Source organism: Anolis sagrei, chromosome X (genome assembly GCF_037176765.1).
Source record: "Anolis sagrei isolate rAnoSag1 chromosome X, rAnoSag1.mat, whole genome shotgun sequence".
Taxonomy (NCBI): domain Eukaryota; kingdom Metazoa; phylum Chordata; class Lepidosauria; order Squamata; family Dactyloidae; genus Anolis; species Anolis sagrei.
In genome coordinates this window covers 30,618,520-30,630,549 of record NC_090034.1, presented here as the reverse complement: position 1 = coordinate 30,630,549, position 12,030 = coordinate 30,618,520, and the positions used below count along the sequence as shown (strand labels likewise).

The window sequence follows — 12,030 nt, the reverse complement described above, 5'->3', positions numbered from 1 at the left end:
GAACGCTAGGATGAGACGTAATGAGGGCCATGTATCAAGATGTGAAGGAGGGACAGGCTTGCTTTCTGCTGCCCTGGAGACTAGGGTGCGGAACAATGGCTTCAAACTACAGGAAACAAAGGAAATTCCACTTGAACATGAGGAAGAACTTCCTAACTGAGATCTGTTCAGCAGTGAAACTCTCTCTCTGCCCCGGAGTGTGGTGTAGGCTTCTTCTTTGGAGGCTTTCAAACAAAGGCAGGATGGCCATCTGTTGGGGGTGCTTTGAATGTGATTTCCTGCTTCTTGGCAAAATGGGGTTGGACTGGATGGCCCACGAGGTCTCTTCCAACTCTAGGATTCTATCATTCTAGAATTCTATTCTACAAGTCTATTTTACAAATCGGTTTTCTCCATAAAAGGCTGAAAGAAACAAACAAAACAGTCTCTTCTCTTTCAGAAATCTTTATTAACCAAGTGCCACAAGGCCACAATGTTCCCCCACAACCCATTCTGCTGACACTGATAATCTCCAGTGATTTGACTGGATCTTTGCTCCAGTTCCAGGGACTCACGGCACCTCCGCCGGGGCCTCAACACGGACAGGAGGCAGCCATCTTGCTCTGTGGGACCTTGGGGAGATGGCCTTTTTGAGACTCACATGGCTCGTTATCAATGCCTGGAGTCCCAGCTGTCAGTCTTCCCCTTTAAAAAAGAAACGGAGGGCATGGGTGCGCATCTGACAGGTTTCAGGGCATGGCCGCACTTCAGGGACTCAACCAACACCACCAGCAGTCCAGTGTTGAGAAGGCATTTTTTTGGAACACCTCACCACTTCGGAACAGGGCTGTCATCTCAAGGCTACATCCAATACAAACTTATGGGGAGGAAAAGTTGTTCACGACGCCAGAGTCTTGCATCCGCCAACCCAAAGGAAAGCAACCCACACTCAAGGGACATAGTTCTGTCAAATGGGTTTTTTTTTTTTTTGCTCGCTCAAAGGAAACACCCAACTTGCTCTGGAGATCAAAGCTCGTCCTTCTCATCAGCCAGCTTCTTCTGGAACGAAGCCAGGATGTTCAGCCGTTTCTGAAGCTCCTCCTTCTTCCCTTCACTCATCTTGTTCTCCTCGAGGAGCTTGCTGAGGCGGGAAGCTTCACCGCTGGGGAACTGGTCGCCTTGGGCCAGCATCTTGGCCATGATCTTGAGGTACTGCTCAGCTGACTTGCGCTCCGACTCTGTGGTCTGCTCCAGCTGCCGCCGGCCCTCCTCCAGAAGGGCCTGGCGCTCCCTGACATCTTGGTTGGCGCTCACAAACTTGTCAGCGATGGCGTCAAACTCCTTGAGGCACCCTGGCATGCCCATGTAGATGCCTCGGCTCTTTAGCCAGCGCTGGAGTGCACTCGCCGTGACCGGACCGCTGTAGGGCAAGGGGTGCTCCAGGTCACCACCTTGGAACAGGTAGAAGACCGGGTACTTGTCCTTATCCAGATTGTACTTTTCCCCCAGCTCCATGTTCAGCTTGTCACCATAATCTGAGGAGAGAAGACAAAAACAGATGGATTCCCTGGCTTTGAAACGGCTGCTTGCCTAGGGATGAGGAAACATGGTTTCTAGGCAAGTGGAAATGGGGGGTGGGGGGAATGATGCATTTAGGTCTGCCACCTGGTAAAGGGATCGAGAGTTTAGCCAACAGATGGTTAGTTTTGCATATAAATGATAAATAATGAATCTAAATATAGCTAAACTCACTGTATTTGTTCCTAGTGGTTTTCAGAGAATCCTACATCTTGCTCAGAAGAATCTGCTGCAAAGTCTGGCTTTGGCATTGCTCTAATGCTACTCTTTCTTTGCAGATCAAACTCCTCTCAGAAACAAGAGCAAGGACTTGCAATGGTGAAGCTCGGCTCTGTGCCTTCCTCACCTTAATGCCATTTGAAGCTGTGTTAATTCTGTCTGCTTCATTTTGTGTGCGCTCTTTATCCCCGCTGTAGTGTCTGCAGGGTCTTTCTTCACTACTCAGGTTTCTCTTCTGATTCTATAAATCATTGACTTAGCTGAGACCTCTGTGTGACGCTGTAGCTAATGTTAAACCAACCATCATGAGCTCTGGGTTCAAATGCAGCCCACTGGACTCTCAGAGGCAGGGCTTAGGAATCTTATCCTAAACAGCCAATGCTGCCCAGCCACACGTGGCCAAGTGATGCACTTTGCCCATTCCAGGTCCGAACATCACAACGGATAAAGTACAGTTCTGTCTTTGGGCAACAACTGCTCCAATATCCCCTTTGGGCAAAGCAAACATACACGCCCACCAACCTTCCTGATCAGACCCCTTCCAGCCTATGTTTCAGGTGCTTTGAAAGTGTCGACTTACAAAACCCCCATGCATTTTCATTGCCAAGAAATACACTGAGGCAGGAAAAAATAACACGTACAAATAGAAAATGGGTGACAGCTGGCTTGAAAGGGATCTCAGAGTCTTAGCAGAACACAAGCTGAACATGAGTGAAGCAGCTAAACAGGCCAATCCGATTCTAGGCTGCACCAAGAGGAACAGGGGAAGTCTTAGCCCCCTTGTACACTGCCATATAAAATCCAGACTATTTGCTTGGAACTATGGCAGTGTAGACTCAAATAATCCAGTTCAAAGCAGATAATGTGGATGATCTGATTTGATCATCTGGATTATATGGCAGCGTAGAAGGAGCTATGGTCCAACTCTATTCTGCTCCTGAATGGGATGTATCCCATCTACATTGTCATATAAAATCCAGATTGTCTACTTTGACCTGGATTATACGGCAATGTAGACTGGGTTCACTTCTACACTGCCATATAAAATCCAGAGTATCTGTTTTATTTATTTATTTGCAATATTTGTATACCACCCTTATCAACCCTGAAGGGGACTCAGGGTGGTTCACTGTGTTGCCAACAATTCAATGCCATTGATAAAACAGTATAAAACATTAAAATTGACCCCTCCCACACCCCTAATAAAACATTAAACATTATTAAACACATCACATAAAATAACATCACCTATCACACAGAGACATAGCCATTGTCATAAACAGTCCAGGGTCATTGCACTTTCAACTGAACTGGTTTAGATGGAAGCGTAGACTAAAGTAATCCAGTTCAAAGCAAATAATGTGGATTATCTGCTTTGACAATCTGGATTACCATATATGGCAGTATAGAAGGGGCCAGATATAATCCAGTTCAGAGCCTTGGCCTCTGTTTGTGTATTGTCTGTCCTTGTTAATTGGATAATGGCATTGAATATTTGCCATATATATGTATTCTGTAATCCGCCCTAAGTCCCCTTGAGGAGATAGAGTGGAATTTAAATAAAGTATATTATTGTTATTAGTAGTAGTAGTAGTAGTAGTAGTGGTGGTGGTGGTGGTGGTAATAGTATTTGATACATAACAAGGTTAGTCCACAACAAACAAGATCACTATGCTGGCTTTTGTATTTGCTCACATGATGGACACTTCCCAAGTGTCTAGGACTGTGTGATATATCGGCAAATAATGTGTGCAGATCCAAGCAGGGGCCTTTTGCAGCTGACAGATGATAATTTTGTCAGCACTGATTGTTTTTAAGTGCAGGCCAAGGTCTTTAGGTACTGCACCCAGAGTGTTGATCACCACTGGGATCTTTACTGGCTTGTGTCAGAGTCTTTGCAGTTCTATCTTTAAATCCTCATATCGTGTAAGCTTTTCTATTATTATTATTATTATTATTATTATTATTATTATTATTATTATTATTATCTGCTTTGATAATCTGCGTTATATGGCAGTGTAGATCCAATCTTGGTGCCACTTTATTCTACTCAACTAGAATTATTGGTTCCAGTGCGGTCCTCTTCCCACTTCTCTCCTTCAGTTTATTTCAATGGCTGCAAACTGAATCCAAAAGACAAAAACCTTCATCAGATCTCGTTTGACGTCACATTTTCATTGGGGAGAAGTTGTTTAAGTTTGAATGCAGCACCAACTGGAAACCGTTTCACAATATTGCATGGACGTTCGTAGCCCAAGGCTTTGCAAAATCCCACACCGAAGCCCCAGGGCTCAACATCAGGAGAATAATGTAAAAACGGGGAAAAAATCCACATCTGGGGCAATTGTATCTGTTTTTGAGCTGCCGGCCAGTCCCTCACCTGAGATCCCCACTTCTGCAACCAGCAAATCGGTGCTGGACTCGGAGCTTTCAGCCACCTTTTTGAACTCATCCTGCTTCTCCCCGTAAGGATACTGGGTGTCAAACTTCACCAGGACAAATTTGTGCTTCGGGATCACCTACAAGAAGAACAGAGACAAAGCCTCCACAGTTTCCAACATGTATCATATTAATTCCTGGTCTTCATATCTTTTTCTCAATTCTTTCTTATTTAGAAAAAGAAAGAGGGATTTAGAAATGACTAGGCCAATTTTACAAGTGTTTAACTGAGGCTATGCGCTCCCGATTTCCACTTTAGCACAAGGGCTGTCTGGGAACCTTCTCATCTATGCCAGGAGTTGAAGAAAACGACTGCAAGAGGGAAAATGAGAAATGACGACGCCAAGGAGACTCCAACAAGTTGCGGCTCGTTTTGAGTCCAATAGCCAAGCTGTTCCCACGCTTTGGAGGCAACCTTCGCCGTTCCAAAGGCCTCTTAATAATAAATGCCAAAGAGTCTTTACATCCCCAGTTTTACAAAAGGGCCAAACAAACAAGGGGCACTTGCAAAAGCTCTGAACGTGTTTGTAAGCAGTTTGAAGGATTTTAACGATTCATTTTTAATTACTCCCATTGACGTTTCATCAATATGAACTTAGTTTTATGCATTCAAATTGACATTGTTTTTCTATTGTTTGTGATTAATTTGCGGTACGACTGTTTTTGGCATTAAGTGTTTGCCACTTTGCCTTTTTGGGGAAACCACCTTGAGTTCCCTCAGAGAAACAGGACAGGTTACAAATAAAGTATATTATTATTATTATTATTATTATTATTATTATTATTATTATTATTTTATCGACATAAAAACACAGTATGTCACAGCAAACGAGATGTATATGCTGGATTTCATATCACGAAATCACAAGTCGAATACTTCCCAAGCATCTAGGACTGTGTGAGGTATGGGAAGTGTTCGACTTGTGATATATTTTTTAATTTTAAATTGTACTGAAAGGCCTAGAGACTACGTTGAGTCTCCCTTGTGGAGAGAAAAAGCGAGGTATAAATAGACACAATAAACATAATATCTATCTATCTATCTATCTATCTATCTATCTATCTATCATCTATCTATCTCTGTCTCTGTCTCTGTCTCTGTCTCTGTCTCTGTCTCTGTCTCTGTCTCTGTCTCTGTCTCTGTCTCTGTCTCTGTCTCTGTCTCTGTCTCTGTCTCTGTCTCTGTCTCTGTCTCTGTCTCTATCTCTATCTCTATCTCTATCTCTATCTCTATCTCTATCTCTATCTCTATCTCTATCTCTTCTATGTATGCATGTATGTGGTTAGGATGCCCACTTTCATAGACAGGCTCCAACCTCCAAAAACAGCTATGATCCCCACCCATGAGGAGCCACCAAAGGCCCTCCTTCCAATGACACTGCAGGTTATAGTGAGTGCCGTGACCATGTACAACCCCTGCCAATGTCCTCCACAAATGACATTCTGCCCACCACCCAAGTGAATGTTTTCATACAGGGACCATTTCATCCTAGATTTTATGTGCTTTCTCCACCGCAAACATCTCAGTCTTACTGACTCTCTCCACTGGTGTGGGATTTGCACGACACCGCCCACTGCCTCTCCCATAACCCTTTTAAAATCTTTTCTGCGGGGCACAGCAAACAGAGTGGAATTGATCAGCAACTGAACATACTGGAGGGTTTTGGGGGACTAACTCCCCATGATGGAAGTTGTAGTTCACCCTGCTTCAGAACAGAGCGCTGTGACCCCCACGAACAATGGACCTGAACCACATTTGGCACACAGAACCCTCATGACCAACAAAAAATACTGGAGGTCTTTGGGGAGAATTGACTTTGATTTATAGGAGTTGTAGCTCACCCACATGCAGAGAGCACTGTAAACCCAAACAATGATGTATCTGGACCAAATTTAGCATGCATACCAGATATGCCCAAATTTGAATATTGGTAGGTTTTGGGGGGAATTGGCCTTGACATTTGGGAGTTGTAGGTACTGGGATTTATAGTTCACCTGCAATTAAAGAGCAATCTGAACCCCACTGACAATGGACCTGGATCAAACTTGGTACCCAGAACACCATGACCAACTGAACATACTGGAGGGGTTGGGGGGAACTGACCTTCCTTTCTGGGAGTTATAGTTCACATACATCCAGAGACACTGTGACCACCACCAATGACAAATTTGGACCAAATTTGGCACACAGAACCCCTATGACCAACTGAACCTACTGAAGGGATTTGAGGGAACTTGATATCGAGCTGCTTTTAGGAGGATTTCCCCAGCTAGGGAGATCCCGAGGACTGCACCAAAGAGAGTCCTTAAACCTTGGTGAGGCCAGCGGAAGCCAATTTCAGCGATAAAAATATTAAAAAATAATAATCCTCACCAAAGCGGAAGAAGTTCAGCAATCGAGGTGTCTTTATTAGCGATTCAGCTGAGATCGGATGCATTGTAGGAATAATTCCACCACAAGCATGCTGCTTGGGCAGCTACAAGCATATTTATAGAGAAAATACAAAGGAAAACAGTTCAAATCTCCTGCCTGCCCTCTGCCTCTGGAGGGCCAATCAGCAGGCTTTCCTTGCTTCTGAGGATGGACGAATCAGAAGCAGGCAAGGCGGGACAACCGCAGACAATGGGGGAAATGATGGGATTACAGATTTGCCGGCTGTGATGGTTGTCGTTGTTTCTTGCTGGCAAGATACAATCTCTGTAAACAAAGGCTTTCCTGTCCATGATGAGTTTCGGTTGAGAATGACAACAGGGTGGGCAGCGGACCTCAGGGGGTCAACGCTGCCCCTTGTAAATCAATCACAAATATCCGGTATCTCATTTTGGCTTCTTATCTCGCCAGACGAACTCAGAGGGCGAGGAAGGAAATCACAAATGGCTATATTGTCCATGCCTTATGAGTCAATCAAAAATGAGTTCCGAGGATGCTTGTAGCTGCCCTAGCAGCATGCTCGTGGTGGAATTATTCCTACAATGCATCCGATCTCAGCTGAATCGCTAATAAAGACACCTCGATTGCTGAACTTCTTCCGCTTTGGTGAGGATTATTATTTTTTAATATTTTTATCGCTGAAATTGGCTTCCGCTGGCCTCACCAAGGTTTAAGGACTCTCTTTGGTGCAGTCCTCGGGATCTCCCTAGCTGGGGAGATCCTCCTAAAAGCAGCTCGATATCAAACTGACCCACCAAGGTGGGAGCTGTAGTTCATACAGCAGTCAGAGAGCACACAGACCTCACCGATGATGACAAACTTTAACTATTAATGGAGTTTCAGGGGGTTAACCTGAAGCCCTGCCACATGCACAATGGAGGACCTTCTTGCAGCAACACCAGAAGCACTCCAAGTGGCCAGATTCTGGTCAAAGGACATTTAATCAGCTTGAAAGCATCTGCATAAGAATCAAGGGAACTGGGACTCAAAAAGATCTTGTTGTAGGAGTCTACTACAGACCTCCAAGCCAGGAGGGAGAACTTGATGAAGTCTTCTGCCAACAGTTGACCAAACAGGCACAGAGAAGAGATGTAGTAGTCATGGGCGATTTCAACTATCCCGATATTTGCTGGAAAACAAACTCGGCCAAGAGTACAAAGTCCAACAAATTCTTCGCTTGCCTTGCAGACAATTTCATGGTCCAGAAGGTAGAAGAGGCAACAAGGGGATTGGCTACTCTTGATCTCATCCTAACAAATGTGGAGAACCTGATTGATGCGGTTGAAGTGGTAGGATCCTTAGGGGCAAGTGACCATGTGCTCCTGCAATTTGAGGTACAAAAAAAGGCCGAAACTAAGACAAGTCAAACCCGCATTTTGGACTTTAGGAGAGCTGATTTCCAAAAAATGAAGGAAACACTGAGCAGCATTCCGTGGACACAGATACTAAAAGACAAGGGAGTTACGGATGGATGGGAGTTTCTCAAGAGTGAAATACTCAAGGCGCAGTTGCAAACCGTGCCAACAAAAAGAAAAAACAGGACAAGTGCAAAGAAGCCAGAATGGATGTCCAAAGAACTTCTAACTGTGCTGAGACACAAAAGAGACATGCACAAGAAGTGGAAAAAGGGAGAAATCACCAAAGAAGAATTCAAACAAATAGCCAACACCTGTAGGGAAAAGGTCCACAAGGCTAAAGCACAAAACGAGCTCAGGCTTGCCAGGGACATTAAAAACAATAAAAATGGATTATTTTCTTATGTCAGTAGAAAAAGGAAAAATAAGGAGGCGATAGGGCCTCTTCAAGGAGAAGATGGGGCAATGCTGACAGGGGATAGGGAAAAGGCAGAACTACTTAATACCTTCTTTGCCTCGGTCTTCTCACAAAAAGAAAGACATCTTCAACCTCAGCAAGACGGAGTGGATGAGGGATTTGAGGACATCCAACTCCAAATTGGGAAACAAGTCATCCAGGAATACCTGGCCGCTCTAAATGAGTTCAAGTCCCCAGGGCCAGATCAACTACGCCCAAGAGTATTGAAGGAACTAGCAGAAGTCATTTCGGAACCATTGGCAACCATCTTTGAGAGTTCTTGGAGAACAGGAGAAGTTCCAGCAGATTGGAGGACGGCCAATGTGGTCCCAATCTTCAAGAAGGGAAAAAAGGATGACCCAAACAACTACCGTCCGGTTAGCCTCACGTCAATACCAGGCAGGATTCTGGAAAAGATTGTTAAGGAAGTGGTCTGCAAACACTTAGAAACAAATGCGGTCATCGCTAAAAGTCGGGATGGATTTATCAAAAACAAGTCATGCCAGACTAATCTGATCTCTTTTTTCGATAGTTACAAGCTGGATAGATGCGGGGAATGCCATGGATGTAGCGTACCTGGATTTCAGGAAGGCCTTCTTTGACAAGGTCCCCCATGACCTTCTGGCAAGGAAACTAGTCCAATGTGGGCTAGGCAAAACTACGGTGAGGTGTATCTGTAATTGGTTAAATGGACGAACCCAGAGGGTGCTCACCAATGCTTCCTCTTCATCTTGGAAAGAAGTGACAAGTGGAGTGCCGCAGGGTTCCGTCCTGGGCCCGGTCCTGTTCAACATCTTTATTAATGACTTAGATGAAGGGTTAGAAGGCAGGATCATCAAGTTTGCAGACGACACCAAATTGGGAGGGATAGCCAATACTCCAGAGGACAGGAGCAGGATTCAAAACGATCTTGACAGATTAGAGAGATGGGCCAAAACTAACAAAATGAAGTTCAACAGTGACAAATGCAAGATACTCCACTTTGGCAGGAAAAATGAAATGCAAAGATACAGAATGGGGGACAATGCCTGGCTCGAGAGCAGTACGTGTGAAAAAGATCTTGGAGTCCTCGTGAACAACAAGTTAAACATGAGCCAAAAATGTGATGTGGCGGCAAAAAAAGCCAATGGGATTTTGGCCTGCATCAATAGGAGCATAGTGTCTAGATCTAGGGAAGTCATGCTACCCCTCTATTCTGTTTTGGTTAGCCCTCATCTGGAATATTGTGTCCAATTCTGGGCACCACAATTCAAGAGAGATATTGACAAGCTGGAATGTGCCCAGAGGAGAGCGACTAAAATGATAAAAGGTCTGGAGAACAAGCCCTATGAGGAGCGGCTTAAGGAGCTGGGCATGTTTAGCCTGAAGAAGAGAAGGCTGAGAGGGGATATGATAGCCATGTATAAATATGTGAGAGGAAGCCACAGGGAGGAGGGAGCAAGCATGTTTTCTGCTTCCCTGGAGACTAGGACGCGAAACAATGGCTTCAAACTACAAGAAAGGAGATTCCATCTGAACATGAGGAAGAACTTCCTGACTGTGAGAGCCGTTCAGCAGTGGAACTCTCTGCCCCGGAGTGTGGTGGAGGCTCCTTCTTTGGAAGCTTTTAAACAGAGGCTGGATGGCCATCTGTCAGGGGTGATTTGAATGCAATATTCCTGCTTCTTGGCAGGGGGTTGGACTGGATGGCCCATGAGGTCTCTTCCAACTCTTTGATTCTATGATTCTATGATTAATCAACTACCAAACTCACAAATTTTGTATTTTGTCTGTTTGTTTGCTTTGTTCTGTTAGAAATGTAATATAATATGACTGGTTGTCCTGACACGACAAACAAAGGGGGTTAACCTGGCTGATGTGAGTTGTAGTTCACGCACAACTGAATGCATTTTGTAAAAGAAAAAAAAAATTAAAATAACTTGGGCAGTGCCGGGGACCCAAGCTAGGAATGGTTTGTTGATTTTGAAAAACACTTCAGTACACCAGGAAAGTAAGTCACCCAGGGGTGTGTTGTGCTTTGTGCAGCTTTTTGCGGCGTTCCTCTGAGCATGTGCAGAGCACATCCGAGAGTGGCCCTTCCCCGAATGGCCACACTTAAAGGCCGTGTGACTGCAACTCGCAGCAGAGTTATGATGCCGATGGCTGATGGGAGGGCCTCGAAGTCGCTTCATAGGCACCTCATCCCAGGGCTTCTCTTCCTTGGAAGTAGAAGAAAAGGACTTTGCACGTGCTCAGAGGAAGACCATTTGGCAATGACAGGAAGCTGCCTTCTTCCTGGGCTCCCAAGGGGGCTTTCCAAGCCAGAGAATGGAGAGGAAGGAGGTGAAAAAAGAGGAAACGGGAGAGCTGCCTGGCCCCAAAGGGTGCAAGGAAAGCCCCCCCCCCCCGCGTCTCTCTCTCCTCCATTCAAACTGGACAGTGGACAGATCTCCCCTCCAAGGCAGAAACAGGGATGCAACTGTCTGTATTGTTTTTCAGGGCTGATGAATACTGATGGGGGTTGAAGATGTCTGATGTGGCTGGAGAGGTGGTTGGAGGAGGCTTTACCTTGGCAAAGGTGATGGTGTCCAAAGGCAAGGCGCCCTTGGTGTGCAGCGCGGAGCCTCCGCTCAAGAGCAGGCAAAGCAGCGGCAGGCAAAGGCAGAGAACCCGGGCAGCCATGGCCAAGCAAGAAGGCAAGGATCGCGCCTGCGCAGGAACCCGGCTGGGGAAGAGGCTCGCCAGGGGGCGGGGCTTGGGCCCAGGGGGTCACATGGGTCAAAGAGGCGTTGCCCCAGCCTCAAGCGGGGAGCAGCCCTGGAAGGCAGCCAAACAAATGCAATGTTGGCAACACTTGAACTGGCTTGGAGTTGCAGTTCAATGGCCTTTCACCTTCTCTGCCCAAGAATCTCCAGTATGGGTTGTTGTAGGGTTTTCGGGCTGTATGGCCATTTTCCAGAAGCATTCTCTCCTGACATTTCTCCTGCATCTTACTTTACTTAGGCGATCCCTCGCTTTCCGAGGATGATTGTCTTCCAATATTCTTGGGGGTCCGTATGTGGCTGTGGAGCCCTATTCTTGCTCTGCATCTTCTTCCGCAGTGAGGGCATTGGTTTCCAGGTGGAAGGCGGTCTCGGCCGGAGTTGGCTTGACGCGCCTTCCTCTTGGCACGTTTCTTTTTTTCACCCTCCACTCGTGCCTCCTCAAATTCTGCAGCACTGCTGGTCAAAGCTGACCTCCAGCTGGAGCGGTCAAGGGCCAGGGCTTCCCAGTTCTCAGTGTCTATGCCAGAGTTTTTAAGGTTGGCTTTGAGCCCATCTTTAAATCTCTTTTCCTGCCCTCCAACATTCCGTTTTCCGTTCTTGAGTTCGGAGTAGAGCAACTGCTTTGGGAGACGGTGGTCGGGCATCCGGACAACATGGCCGGTCCAGTGGAGTTGGTGGCGGAAGACCATCGCTTCAATGCTGGTGGTCTTTGCTTCTTCCAGCACGCTGACGTTTGTCCGCTTGTCTTCCCAAGAGATTTGCAGGATTTTCCGGAGGCAACACTGATGGAATTGTTCCAGGAGTTGCATGTGACGCCTGTAGACAGTC

At 45.9% G+C, this 12,030-nt stretch overlaps 1 protein-coding gene across 1 annotated transcript; it reads right to left on the bottom strand.

The window, feature by feature from the left end:
- Positions 1 to 428: 428 nt before the first annotated feature.
- On the bottom strand, positions 429 to 11,169 carry ERP29 (endoplasmic reticulum protein 29). The gene is made up of 3 exons (XM_060786067.2): positions 11,006 to 11,169; positions 4,157 to 4,295; positions 429 to 1,514 (listed from the first exon to the last, which is right to left on the bottom strand). Exons 1-3 carry the CDS (start codon positions 11,117 to 11,119, stop codon positions 1,006 to 1,008), a joined length of 762 nt encoding a protein of 253 aa, XP_060642050.2. The 5' UTR covers positions 11,120 to 11,169; the 3' UTR covers positions 429 to 1,005.
- Between the last annotated feature and the right edge of the window lie 861 nt (positions 11,170 to 12,030).